This window comes from Ptychodera flava, chromosome 4 (assembly GCF_041260155.1).
Source record: "Ptychodera flava strain L36383 chromosome 4, AS_Pfla_20210202, whole genome shotgun sequence".
Classification (NCBI taxonomy): domain Eukaryota; kingdom Metazoa; phylum Hemichordata; class Enteropneusta; family Ptychoderidae; genus Ptychodera; species Ptychodera flava.
This window is the reverse complement of record NC_091931.1, coordinates 17849333-17864444: the sequence shown is the minus strand read 5'-3', so window position 1 is coordinate 17864444 and position 15112 is coordinate 17849333. Positions and strand designations below refer to the sequence as shown.

Genomic DNA, 15112 nt, shown 5'->3' with positions numbered 1-15112 from the left:
TGTACGAAAAAAGATGCGAAACAGTTGTTAAAATGCAATTACATTTAAGGTAGAACGCGCCTCGGGACAGACATCCGGACTCTCAAACTTTTACAATTCTCCTCTGATATACATGTACCACTTGTGAGGGTTCATTTTAAAGCTCTTGGTGTAAGAAAACTTTACGTCGGCTTAATTTTTCGAAATTCGAAAATTTTTTATTTTTCTCCATAGAGTTAACACAGGGATGGCGGCCATTTTGAATTTCAAATATCTGAAAATCTTGTGTTATTTGTTTCTCTGGTACCAAAATTTGCACGGTGACCCCCGATTTTTATTCTTGATGTTGAAAGAGAATGGTTTAAATATTCTTAAGGAAAGTTTGAGCAAAAGTTTAAGTCTTTCACTTTCGATGTGCATATTACTTTAAAGCATGCGAAATGGCTATGTAGGACTAAAGTCGATTCTCCGCCATTCATCGCCATCATTCACGTAATGGTAATCAGTACCTGTACCCCGGGACCTGTACGCGATAGAACATCTGCGGACTCGGATGCAAAATTGATGAAAATTGGTACAAAGATATATCGTTCTCGCGTCTGTGTCAAATATTGGATAAATCATGTTTTGAAATTTGTTAGTGCATTCACCTCGGAAATTGGGTTTACAACAAATATCATGCATGCAGAAGTTGCACTTTCATAGTATCAGTATACGACGATTGCCCGGCGTCAGGCATACCTAGTATTGTTGAATGGAATGAAGCCATACAGCCTCACATTAACTGGCGCCACCTACGACCAAAGTTGCCTATCTTCTCTGACAGTACGATTATTGTTCGGCTTCAGACGTTGGAGGCGGCATTTCAACGGTATTTACGGTACTGATATTTGTTTCGTTCCGAAAGTAGTCTATTACAGCGCTGTAAAGGTTTGTTCAATTCCAGTGTTTTTGTACATGCATGTTATGGATTTTTCGTAGCATGAACATGGCATTAATAGTACAGTGTAGTAGTAATAGCAATAAGAGTACATAATAATAATATAGTAATTGTATGTGAATCAAGCAGGCAACCGAAATCATCAACTTTCTGGCAAGTTGTCTCGAGTGCAATCAGCCCTGTTGAAATACATTTCATGAAATAACAACACAAAATAATCTGTTTTTATCAAACTTTATTTCAGAAAGTTAGAATCTTTTTCTTTCTGCATCCGCTACATGGTAAAAAGCAATTCATGTAATTGCACCTTCTGTCAGTAATTCCGATACATTGTAAAATTGATCCAGTTGTACTACCAGAAGTACTTTATGCTTAAAGATATGGAAGTCTACATTTCATGTTTTCACTGTGAAAATTGTGGTGAAACCAACTTTCTGCTCTTCAGCACCATCACCTTTGACCCAATTTGAATATTCAAGGCTCCACTGGCTAACAACTTTAGGCATATATTCTTACAATTTAGTTATGTTTGTGAAATAGAGTTTCTTGCTCTACTCCCGACGTCATGTCAAAATTCCAAGTGTTCAACCACAGACAGTGGGAGGCGGGGGGGGGGGGGATTCTACTGTCTTTGCTTTAACTTGGCCAGATAGGTATATGTCTGATGCTTGGTTAGACGACTAAAATTCAGTCTGGACAAGAATTCACCTGTCAGGATTAACATTGCACACTGTACATGTTGTGTTTGTAAGGCTTTGCATTCCAGGGAAAGCACGATGAACACAATGGATTAATTTTACAGAACAAACGAAATGCCTTATTTTGTAAAGCTACAGCATTTTTTTCCATTTAATACCATGCATAGGTTGGAAGCCAAAAGTCACCTCACTGTCAACTAATAGTTCAGTCGACTCTGTTCAAAACAGTTTTTTTAGTAAAGACAAAAGTTGAAAATGTTGGCCAAAGACAAAATATACGTATTCCTGGTATTGCACTTGACCTCATGCAACTTCCTCCTTTGTATGTTCAAACATGCTACATGTGGTTACCAAGGGAATTTTCTACGGGTCATAGAAAGCAAAAAAATAAAAATCAAAAAAAATCCTCACCTGACCTTACTCTGTTTTCAGGTGTAGAAAATCTGTCTGATAAAGAGAATAGTTTGAAGAAATTGTCTGTTTACCATGGACACTACTTATTGTACACTTTTTTTTGTAAAAGACTGAAACCTCTTAACCACATCAAACGTTGTTAAGATGTGACAGAATAATTTTCTTTGGTACAAAATCTTTTCAAAGACATAAGAGTATCACAGAAGCAGCATTTCTTAATAAAAAAAAAGTTTGAAACATAAAATATTACATGGCTCAATTCTAAATTCCTAAAGCAGCAACTTTTGGTATATTTTCCAGAATTTTTTTGTTTTGTTCTACTCTAAAATGCACTTTCTTGTCATACTCTAAAAAATCACGTTGGAATGCCAAGTATCCAACTAGACAACAAACCCTGTTTATCAGATGTTGTTGATGACTGAGTTCTGGTCTGGACTTGAATTCATTTGTCAACAATAACATTGCATATGCTGTACGCAATCTGTGGTGTTTGTGAGGCTATGTGTACCAGCCTGAGATATATATGAAATGTACTTATTACCATAACAAACGAAAAGGTTATAAGAACTTACGGTTTTTTTCCCCTTTACTTTTGATAAAATAACTATTTTAAACAAAAAAGTCTACACAAATGAAGTAGTGTACAGTACAGTTAAGCTCCAATACTCATAACATGCTTGAATAGCATTTTTGAGTTTTTGACTGACTTTGTGAAGTTGTTCTGTGACTCATAAAAATGCTAACTTAAGAAAAGTTGTTTCTAAAGAAACCCTAATATTTAAAAAAGCTGATATTGAAGTTCCTTGCACATTGGTATGCAGGTACATGTGGACAAAATTAAAATTATGCAAAATGACATATAAACTCGGAGTTAAAAGCGAAAAGAGATATACATGTAACATGAAATTGAAATTACTTAGCTTGCCTATCATGGCAAATCTAGTTGGATTTTTTTCAGACTCTTAACATTTCAAAAAACTTCCTTGAAATTCTTGGTATTTCAAAGAGGGAGGGATCACCACTATTTTGTGCAGCATTTTATTCAAGTGCAACAGATTTTTGAATGAGCATCAAATACTGGAAAACACTGGATGCTGCCATACCTGTGACAACGAAATGACTTGATCTGTTTGCACCATGATGAGATTTTTCCAGTAAAGGGATAGGTGTACATTAATTTCAGGCCACAAGCACAAACATGATATAATATTCAAATATAGTTGGAACAAAGTGAACAATTTTCCATCATTATTACTTATTTAAACACTTCTCAGATTTGACTGCACTTCCAACTTCTTGTAATTTTACTTGTAAATCACTTCCAAGTTCCACTTGAATGTTTTGTTTCCTCACTTATTACTAGCTCGATCATGAAATATGTTTTCATTAGACAGAGTGCTGAGAGAAGTGTTCATAGATGTTATGTACATTTTACTTTGATTGAATTGCTTCAATCTTTGAGTTCTTTTTTCATCCATTTTTTGAACTATCTTTGACCCCTGTTCGAAGTGTAAAGGTCCAAACTAACCACTGAAAACAATGAAATTGTGTCATATGATGGTTGTCAGAAGGGATGGATCACCAGTTTCATTTGATGTAACTGCTATGGAAATCTTAGTATATTTGTTTTGGTAAAAAAAACTCAATAGTGGTTAGTTCCTGTTAACATTTGACCGTTTTTTCCTTTTCATTAATTTTCTTTTTCTTTTCAGATATTTTTGGCACTATTTTGCTGTTGACTTTCCTTCTGGGTCAAAATTCCAAAGAGGGATATGAACATATTTGCCTATGATGATACAGCTGAAGCCCCTACAAATGCTCCTGTTACATTTTATACAGCTGCCTGTACTTCGCTGTCGTCTGTGTCAAAATAAAATTTTTGTTCAATTACATTTCTATAATCATTATATTTTTTATTCTGGATGATTAATGTCCATTGCTCACATGATATAAAACACAAGAACTAGTACTGTTTTAAATTTTGTTGCTTTTAAAAATATTTGTTCAAGTCATAGAGTTGTAACAATCTCTGTATAAATTGACAAGGCTATTGCTTTTGAGGGGAAAAACTTACGTTGGTACACTTTGTGGGTATTGACTTCCTACATACAAATTGCTGACGTGTGATACAAATGTGTACTATGCTGTTTTTCCATGAACTTACCACATTTGGAAGTAAATAGAATAAAAAGCGGAGTAGAAAATTCCTTAAAGTTAAACGACCAAAATATCTGTAAAGGTTGCTTTGAGAAGTCGCCTACCTAGACTGAAAGATCCGTTGCCTAAGGTTGCTCCCTACCCTCACCATCTCCACAGTCCCTCCACAAAAGGCACCATGCACCATGCCTCCTCTCAGGGGGAGCGTAGAGAGCGCCCTCAAGTGATGGATCTTCCAGTCTATCACCTACCCTGAAATATATATTTTTGCATACTGTACACCAGTATGCATATTGTCCCATCTCAGCAAACCAGAAAATCAAAATAATTTTTGCCTACTGTATTTATTAGGCAGGTAACTGTAATTTCACCAGAGTCCTGCCTGATACTGACTGTCTCTGCTGGTGACCTGCCTCCGACAAGCAATAAGGAAGCAGCTTTCTACTCTGATGGGAGATTTTGCGAGCTTGTCATCAGGATGCATGGCTAGGGAATTTTCGGAACTCAAGCGGGACAGAAATGAATGTGAAACAGAACCATTTGACACGACTGAAGCTGTAGCAGTCACTCCGCAACATCAATCACGGCCATTTTACAAAGAATACATTAAAATTGGCAAAAGTCCCTTAAAATTTCACTCTTTTATCCACAGTTTTTGATCTTTCTGTTTAAAAGTGTACAGCTTCTAAGAACATTTTGAAGACAAGGTCGAATACCAAAAATAATCAAATATGTGTAGGCACTGTTTGTGTGTTTTTAAGATTCTCTGTTAAGGTGCTTAAAAAAGTCAATCCGAAGGTTGTAAATGTACTAGTATCAGGACTAACTTTGCATGAACAGTCTCTAAAATATGTACTTTTGTCTAGTAATTTGTTTGTTTGTTTAAGATTTACTCTATCATGTCAATGCTGAGCTTTAAAACAATTCTTCACAGCTTTTAAAAAATTTCAAAGAAATCCAAAAGTTCACAGATGTGTGTATTTCACGTTCAGGATGGTTTGCTGCCAATAATGCTAAGATTGAAATTTTGGAAATGATCAGAATTCTACTCTTTTGAGCACTTCCAAAGCTGTTAGCATTTCCATTATGAGGATAAAGAATGATTTGATTACGGACTAATTCATAAGAGGATGAGTTGTGACCATTTAAAACTCCTTCCTCCACCTCTAATCCAAATACTAAGATTAACAAAAAAGTTGAGCAAAGAAACCCCAAACAAAACTTCTCCTGAAGTAATGATTTAGGTAAAAGCAAAATGAAAGCTCATTAGCTGATGAGAATCTAAGATTCATAACAATCCCTGACACAACAATACACATTTAAAAAAAACTTAGTTTGCATCTCAGGAGTCAAAACTCATTTCAACCTCTGATCTAGCTGCCAATTGGAAACCTACAAATTTTGCTGTCTGCATGGTAATACTGATGTAACACGCTGAAAATGAAAAAGAAAATTGTCCTCACAATGGAACACGCTGAAAATGAAAAAGAAAATTCTCCTCAAAGGCACGTCGTCTGAGGAATGATAAGAAAGCTAACCATCATCTCAGATGCCCAAAGCTATTGTAGTTGAAGTTATATTTCAAACCATTTTGTTCTTGGAGTCACCTAAACATTTTTGCATTAAAATATCAGAAATATTTGATTGTAACAGTTAATTTTCATTGTGGTGCAATTCACCAACTTTGCTTTGAGATATCCCTACAAAGAGTCCGATAGTGTGAGTGAAACTTTGATGCAAATGGTTATTAGTTGCATGCAGTCATGACCTCAAATGACTGTCATGTCCGGCTGACAATGCATATTATTCCACCAGAGGCAAATCGTTCACTCTAATTTAACATGATCAAAAGATAATAATGTAGCTTGTGACATAATTGCTTTTTTGATAGTTGCCAAAAAATGAGAAAAAAATTAAGTAAAGAACTTAAGTAAAGAAAGACAGATTGTCTATTTTGTTTTGTTTTTGAGCAGGAAATATTCAGAGCATATGGTGAAAAGGAATGAAATAGACATGAAGAAAACTTGAACTTCTCACAAGAAAGGTGATAGAGTCAATTCACAGTTCTGTTTTAGCCTGCGACAGACGGGGACCCCTCTTCTTTGGTTTCTTCTCTTTCTTCTTGGGTTTCTGGGAGATTGGCTCACTGCCCTGAAATTTCAGCTGTAAATTGAAGAGAAAGTCTATGATCACATTTCATTCTAAAACCTCTTCCACTGATGTGTCCCTAGAGGTGAAAATGGTACTTCTTTTACTACTTCTCAAAACATTTCTAATCAGTCAGATGCAGATCGGTAAAGTTTGAGACATCACTCACCTTGGAATTTAGGCTGTATGGGTTTTGATAATCAGGATCACGTTCAAAAATATTCAGCTCCTGGCCAACCTAGCAGGTGTCAATTAAAACAAAAAATACATGATTGAAATCTGCACCTCGTTGTCACTCCGACTGATGATGCACATTCTAATAATTTGATGTTTCTCAACTTTCAATTGTTTTATTTCAAAACAGGATAATTTCATGTCTGACATTAACCCGGTGAGCGCCAAAGTCATTTTTTGTCACCTTCATAAAATATAACACATACAATTTATTTCAGATCCAGAAAAATTTTTTCAGATTTTTCCCAAATTTTGATCTAAAACTGTAAACTGTAAAAAACTGTTGTCGTTTGATCTAAAATTATTTTTAAAAATGCAGAAAAAATTAACGAAAATTGGTAAAATGTTGTGCTAAAATTTTGGTGTGACCAATTACAGCTCTCAATGGGTTAAAGTTATGATTTATCATTTGCTGTGGTATAAGCAGTGGTATTAAGAGTCACTGTTCTGCAAGAGATGTGAATTTAACTTTTATTTACAATTATTATTATTTTCAAGGCCAGGACATGTCTTGTTTGTCATTCCGAAGATGAATATTGTAATAGTTAAGAAAGCTACTTCTTATGCTGGTAATTTGCTTGTTTGAAGATTCTTTCAAAAAATATAAATGAGCAGGAACTTTCAACATATATGGCTCTGCATTATCTCAACGCTTGACAATATTGGGCCAAGTGTTTTCATCAAGAGCGTATTTTTTATAGGCTTTTTATACAGAAAGTTTCAGTGACTCACCAGATTTAAAAATTTTCCATGTATTCCCTCAAAAACCCTAGTTTTCTCTGAAAACTTTATCGCCCATGTCATGATTTCCAGCCAGTCTTTCCGCTTCTCGTAGATGTCGTGTGATATATCCGGCAGTCGAAGCAGCACTTCGCCAAAGAAAGCAGTGTTTTCCAGCACACTGGACACAGCTGTGAAGAGTTTGAGACATGGAAATCATTACCTTTATACCCATGTATGATTAATCATATAGTATGGTATCAGAGTATTACTTATTATTAATGATATGATAAGAGCAGTTAAGAAAGAACAGGCACTTAAAAGAAAGTCAATTCTGTACATCTTACACAAACTATCTTGCTGTAAAAATAAATTAAGAAATAATTAATTATAAATTAATAAATAAATAACTAAATAAATAAAAATCAACACATACTCATATAGACATGCACACACACACACACACACACACACACACACACACACACACACACATATATATATATATATATATATATATATATATATAGTGTATACAGATACTGTATATGCACATATATATAATTTAGCATTCTTATCATTTCTAAATTCACATCATTTCTACTTATTATCAAACATAAAAATCAAAAATTATTAGCTTGATTCATATGCCAGCTCTAAACACCAGCTGGTTATGAATCCATTGTATGAATTACAGCATCATTTCATGAAAAGACTGAGTACCTTCTTTCGTCATATCATCTGTCGGAAACCTGTCACTGGGGTTAAAGTTGATCTGTTCCAATGCTGTTTTAGCGCCACTTAGAACCTGTTAGAAATAACAGGAAATTTTCATATGAGGTTGAATTATGAAAATTATCATAGATACATAAGTTGGATGGTTGCCATGAGCAGGGTTCAATAAACTTTGAAACAGCATAGCCCATGAAGCAAAGTCCATGGAAGGTGTACTTGTCGATCATAATGACTGTAAATCAATGATTCTAAATTTCCGTTTTGATTTTATTATCACTTAAGTGATATCTTCTTAACAATTTTGAATTATACATGAAAGTACCAGAACAGCAATTGCAAGAGAGCAGAGCAGAGCAGAGGTCCATGAAATGTAGGCTGACATGTTATACTCTATAGGGGGCGTGTCCACTTATTCATATGTATACCTTTTCACCTCAACTGTAGTTGTGATATCAATCATTTTCTGACTTGTCAAATATTCAAGCACAGACACTGGGTTGCTCCAGTATCTATGATATGAATCAGTGCAATGCGAGTCATTTGAATTTATAGAAGCACTTGAAATAAATATTATCAAAAAAAAATTGTCCATAAAGTGAAGTATTGGTCCAGGAAAAAAAGAAGATCAAATGGTGGCATGGGCTCATGAATCAGAATGTGGGGACCCATACTCTGAACTGTTGTTTCTAAAATACAGTGTTATGTCAGTAGGATTACTGAATGCACATATCAACAGATGGATGTGAAAGCCTGACCCTATTATAAATATTCCAGTATCAGGATGGTCTGGGAATCAGTAAATTTTGTACAGTTCAGCTGTCACAGTAACAGCAGTCCAAAAGTGTAACAGCTTTCCCGTGCATTAAAAAAATGTAAAAATCTTTACATGCATGACTGGATGCTATGCAGTAGAAAAAAAATGGTATGTCATACAAACCATGGGTATCATTGAGTTTAAAATGAAGAGTAACAACATCATAACAGCAGACTGAATTAATCCCAACAGCAAAATGCACCATTTACTGTTCAATTTGATAGTTTGTCCCATACGATTTAGTACAGGGCTCGACGTAAGGTCAAATCATCCACTAGCCCGAAGGACTAGTAGCAGTTCATTTTTAGTAGTCCTAAATGAAATCTACTAGTCCTGCTCAAGCAAAGCCAAATGTTGCTCTCATGTTGTAAAGAGGTGTATATATGACCATTCTCGTATTTTTTGTCGCAAAGGTTTTTAAACCCAATAACTAACTTTCATGCAAGACTAGCACATTTGCTTACTGCAAAATGTTTAACTTTGAATCATATATTAATAATATAAACCACAAAAATAACCTGAATGAAATGTCCTGTGTAGGAGGAGAGGTCATGAAAATAGCCTATTGCCATCAAGAATAAAATCAGATGTAGGGATGAATTTGTAGGAAAATCCTTCATAGCTCATGTAGTGCGCCATTAATTTGCAAAGAACATTGTTTGTTCATGGTGGGGACAGATTTGTTTCTCCAGAACTGAAATTCATACAGCCATTCACAATGTTCCTGTGGAGTGCCTTCATATTTTGACATATATCACATTTAAAATTGACCAGCTTGTGGGGAGGACCTCTCATTTGTAATAATGGTTTGTGAAAAACTTTGTTTTTAATAGTAAAAATGTTGCATTTTACCATTTCATGTGCTTGTGTCTTTTATGAGTTTTGGCCAGTTACTGGTAACAAAATGTGATTAGCACAAAAATAACCAAAGACTCCCAGAAGTGATTGGATACAACAGTTTGATACACCCATTTCATACATTGTTTATTCACTACTGTTTTAAGGGTCACTTCACTATTATTGCCCCAATAATTTACACTTTTCCACTAAAATGGCAAAACAATAAGTTGCTAGCACCAAGTTATTATCTGTGAGGAATTCCCTCACCTGTACAAGCAGTAGCAACTTGCCATAGCACTGTTTTGGCAAGCTAGATGGCTCTTTTTAAGATCAGCTTCAATTAAGCTAGGGGGTCTTGACTATATATGGAGGTCAGCATGTGGAGGCATTCTAAAGCAGGGTCAAGCTGGCTACGAACTATCGGAGGTGTTGTTTGGGAATGCCCCTGAAGAAATCTTGAGAAAAATCTTCTTTGAAAGGCAAGGATACAGTGTTTGAACGAAATTGTGGGGTTGCTCATGTTTTTAGGCGAAGTGATGAGCTTCAAGCAAACCAAAATACACGACGTGCAGACAATTCCGTTTGATGCTCAGCATTGCATTGAGCCATGTTTCCCGGGGCCATGTTACTGGCATGTACAGTACAATTTGATTCTCCGTAGCAGGTAAACTGTTTCATTTTAAGTTGGTGATCAATAAAGTTTGCTTCACTGTTTCACTGTCCAGTTTGTTTGGGTAAAAGTTAGTTTATTTTTATATAAAATGATCGAGGCTTGGTTCATTCTTATCGAATGAGTGGCCCGGCGTCTCATTAGTTTTGTAGCGATAAACTTTCCTGGACAGCTACGGAACTTGAAAATTGCACTAGTCCGCAGGACTACCTCCGAAGACATTTTTACTAGTCCTCTTGAAAATTTACTAGCCTCGGGCTAGTGGGCTAGCGCTTATGTCGAGCCCTGTAGTAATTATTTTAAAACCAATTTTCAAAATAGCATTGAAGCATGTGATACAATATATACAATATAGTAATTTCATGTTTACTTATTGAAGAGTGATAAGAGATCTGCTAACATGCATATGTTAAGCCACAGTACATAAATTATTTGTTTTGCTTTCATGTACACAGGTTTTCAGAGTTTTCCAGGGAGTAAAAATGCAATTTTTTTTTGCAGAATTTTCCCATGTTGGTGGTATCCTGTCACAAAACAAAGCCACAACTTTTACATCGCAACAGTTAAAGTACTTGCTCACAGCAGTCATGTTTAAACCATTAAACAATTTAGTGATCAAGGGGTCAAGTTCCATTCTCTAGAAGAATACGGTTAAAGGAATTAGTAGTTTGTATGAATAAACTGTCCAACTAACTGGCATTTTGTGTTAAATTTCTCCTGTGTGTTCTGAATCGCTTACACACCTACACTTTGGAATTTTCAATGGACGCAAAACAAAGAATTTACTTACTGTGGCCTTTATATAGATAAGTCAAGTGTTTGGCGTATGGTTTTATTTCTGTTGTCAAAAGAGATTTGGATTGGTTCAGGCAAATCAATGCTTTCTTGAAGTAAAGAGTTTATGATATATATCAGGTTTTTGTTAACTCAATGTAATCAATATCTCAACATGAGGTACCGGTACCAGATCTTACATTCAATAGTTTCAGTTTAGTATCACTTTCTGTAAAGTGCACAAAAGAAGCTTATGCTTTCTGTAGAGAATTTAAAATTAGGGCCATGCAGTTTGGGAAAACTTTCAACCTGGCTTTCAAATGATTCTACAATCCAAATGTGTCGGTCCAGATCAATACAGGTACTGAAACCAGTTGTGATGTTTATGTTCCTTTTTTTTAAATTTATGGCTGAAACCTGGCACTATGCAGCAACGAATGATTGTGAAAAATACATTTTACTGTCAAATAGAAAATTAAGCATTTAAACTTGAGTAGTCTGACAACAGCACAATCAGAAACTGATTGGATGGTCAGTGCAAAATAAAGTCTGCTTCACTTTCAGACAGAGTGCAGCACTATTGACAGATTTGTGTCACTTTTTTTACTTCTTACCTCAAAAAGTTTTTCATAAACCATCTTAATGAGTTTGTATTGCTTCTCATAGTCTTGTAATGCTAGTATGTTATTTATAGCTTCCATGTGGTCCTGTCTCCTAGTCTGAAAGAGTTGTCTGTCTGGGATGGCATTAAGGACTGCGTAACAAATGCATTGACCATATCTTTCTGTGTTGTTTGTGAAACGAACAGAAATTCTCTGTCATCCTATAATAAATTAAGTTCATGTAATTGATATTTGGGTCACAAGCATTATGTATTGAATATTCATTCAGTATATGAGCTTGAAATTCTACAAACCCCCCTTCCACCCTGAAAAACAAATGTTTGGTTATGTCACTTGATTGACTTTTGGATAAGATGTAGAATACTTACGTACTTTATATATATATATATATATATATATATATATATATATATATATATATATATATATATACACAAAATGTATACAATGTGCCCTCCCGGTTATCACCATAATGGCTTTATGGCAACCTCTATATTTGTATCTCTCACCATCACCTTTGCCTTGTTGATATGAGAGTTGTGATAATCACATTTCTCCCCGGGGAGTGAATATTTTCTGAGAAAGTTCTAACATTATCATGATGGTATTTATACCTCGATGTTCTTAACAAAGCTAATAGGTGGCTCTTTTACTTTAAATAATAGTAGTCAGTGTCAACACACTCTCTCCACTTACTACACCTTGCCATGATTTCTCTAACTGTGTCCTTGGCCTGCCATTGCTTTTCATAAACCAGTTCTATTAATTTAGATATTTTTTGAGGTGCACATTACATTGAATCAGGATTGAATGGGCACTCCAAATGGCATGGCCACTCTCCCTCGATAAACTTTAAATAATCATGCTGTGATACATTTTTAAATCAGAGTCAAACCACTCAAAGTCACTTAAAATTCAAGGACTTTTGAGGATTTTTTACCAATTTTCAATTTATAGGACCTTTTGAGGGCCACAATACCACCATTTTTTACAATATATCATTTCTATGTATAATTTTTCACATCATTTTCAGGATACATTATCATGACTGATCATCTTGTCATTTTTGAAAATTTGGGAAATTGATGATTAGCGGACACACCTTTGGTTGCGAACTAAAAAGGCCTCTAAATAACCTTAACCCTAAGGGACTGGTCAGTTTCTTCGGCCTGGGGGGGGGCCGGTGGATTATTTTTTGCCGACGTCAAAAAGTGGCTGACCCCCCCTATTCCAAATTTTGAAAACAGGGTGACCCCCCCTATTCCAAATTTCTAAAACAGGGTGACCCCCCCCCCCCCCCGGGCGTGACAAAGGTAAAACAAAAGATGGATATAAATTATATATATATATATATATATATATATATATATATATATATTTTACATTTTTACATATATTTATATTTTAAATAGTCATTCTATGTTTTAGTGAAATTGTTGACATGTCAGTTGTAAGATAGGAATTTCAAAGTGTCAATCTTAAAGTTTAAATACAGTACATTTTGAATGAGCTGTATTTTGAATGAGCTGTGAATGTATTTCACACTTTCTCTGCTTAACCAGATGTCCTGAACTGTTGTACAGAAATGGATGTCAATCATTAATATCAAAGAGGAAAAAGCAGTGAATCAAAACTTTGATGGGTGTTAAGACTTGCCAACCATCCAATTAAATCTACTGAGGAGCCATAGAGAGCTTTTTTAGCCAAATCTGATGTGTACAGTGTCTGAGAGGACCTTTTCTTGTGTAACATTGAAACCATAAAAGCACAGCTAATAATGACAAAAACTGCCTTTTTTAACTGTTATTTTGTTCATAAAAAGCATCTTTCTACAGAAAACCTATGAAACAAAGGAAATAATTGCATCAATGAGAAGGAAAGATATCTTGTCATTTTTCTATCTCTAAAATAAGTCACTGTATCAAATATATATTGTGAAATATTTGTGCATGTTGCTTTCTCATACTGAATTCTCACAGAGAGAACAGAAAAGTATCAGGAATTTGTCATCCTTTTCATATGAAATGCAGATTTCATAATGGTACCCTTCACTTAGCAAACATCAAGATATCTCTGAAAGTATGGCGCCCGAAGGGCGCGCCAAAAAATATGAAACATCCTGATATCTCTGATATATATGCCTTGTATATTAAAGTCATGCACCTGAAGGGCATGCTGAAAGATGTATGATATATTAAAGTAATGAGCTTGAAGAGCACGCTGAAAAATATTGAACATACAGATATCTCTGATGTATGTATGCTTGATATGTTAAAGTTGGGCGTGCTGAAAAATATGACTGATTATTAAAGTTACGCGCCTGAAGGGCGCGCTGAAAAATACAACTGAATGAGGAATTTTGTGGCTGACACTAGCATTTTAGGCAATGATGAGCCTGTGTCAAAATTCAAAAACACACTGACCCCCCCTATTGGGCATTTCAAAAACATGGTGACCCCCCTATCACCAAAGTCAAAACAGGGTGACCCCCCCCCCCCATGAATCCACCGCCCCCCCCCCCAGGCTGAAGAAACTGACCAGTCCCTAACGTCTTAAACCTAACCCTAGGTTACCAACCATTCAAACAAAATTTCTTGTGTGTCAACTGATCTTTAGTCTTGCCAAAATGTTGGGTAGATTGTCAATTTTCCAGAACTTGGTTTCACCTTCAAAGACTTTTCCTGGACTTTTCAGGAGGCTTTAAAATTCTAGGAATTTCCATGAGAGTATGGACACTGTCAATCTGACCAGTAAATGTGAACTGAAGCACGAAACGACTTTTTTTCCCCCGGAAAGTACGTGAGTTACTGAGTTGGAGCATGGAGGTACCAGAACTGGTACCTCCATGGTTGGAGTGTGGTAGGGCTCGTAAATCATCCGTATACCAGTTGATTTATGGTGTGATAATGCGTCGATCGAGCTGTTATTTCGAAAAAGTTCCGTGCTCAAAAGTATGAGGCCTCATACTCTGTAACAAAGGGAAATAAATATACTAAGTCTGTGATTAATAAAAGTATAGTTACCGGCCCTGTTACCACTGAACAATAATCATGACGCTAAGATGATGTACTCTTTAGAGTAATAATGGGAAACCGCTGCTCAATATCACTGTCCTCGGATGAATGAACAGCGCAATAAACGATCTGAATCAAAGGATACACAACAGTAAACCTTTGTCCTCTTCGACGTCGGCGGTCGATTCTTTCGACTTCTTGTCCTTTTCACATGTTGACAGTGAGAACAGGCACGAGGCGACAAAACAGAATTGCACAAAAGAACGCATCTCATGGATTTAGTGCTGTTACTGCATGCTAGAAAAGGTGTACGGATAAAGCTTAGCAAGACCTGGCACGCACGCTGTGCTAT

At 35.6% G+C, this 15112-nt stretch overlaps 1 protein-coding gene across 1 annotated transcript; it reads right to left on the bottom strand.

Moving 5' to 3' along the window:
- Positions 1–1137: 1137 nt before the first annotated feature.
- LOC139131087 (coiled-coil domain-containing protein 134-like) lies at positions 1138–15087 on the bottom strand. The gene is made up of 6 exons (XM_070697038.1): positions 14906–15087; positions 11738–11859; positions 8014–8098; positions 7303–7481; positions 6506–6574; positions 1138–6351 (listed from the first exon to the last, which is right to left on the bottom strand). The coding sequence occupies exons 1-6, from the start codon at positions 15027–15029 to the stop codon at positions 6247–6249; spliced, it is 684 nt and encodes a 227-aa protein (XP_070553139.1). The 5' UTR covers positions 15030–15087; the 3' UTR covers positions 1138–6246.
- Positions 15088–15112: the final 25 nt, after the last annotated feature.

Excerpts from the sequence above, each read along its gene's own strand:
- LOC139131087 (XM_070697038.1), bottom strand. The coding sequence starts at position 15,029 with ATGCGTTCTTTTGTGCAATTCTGTTTTGTCGCCTCGTGCCTGTTCTCA. Across the intron at positions 6,575-7,302 it reads ATGGAAAATTTTTAAATCTG|GTTGGCCAGGAGCTGAATAT; the intron begins GTGAGTCACTGA and ends GACACCTGCTAG. Across the intron at positions 6,352-6,505 it reads CATACAGCCTAAATTCCAAG|CTGAAATTTCAGGGCAGTGA; the intron begins GTGAGTGATGTC and ends TTCAATTTACAG.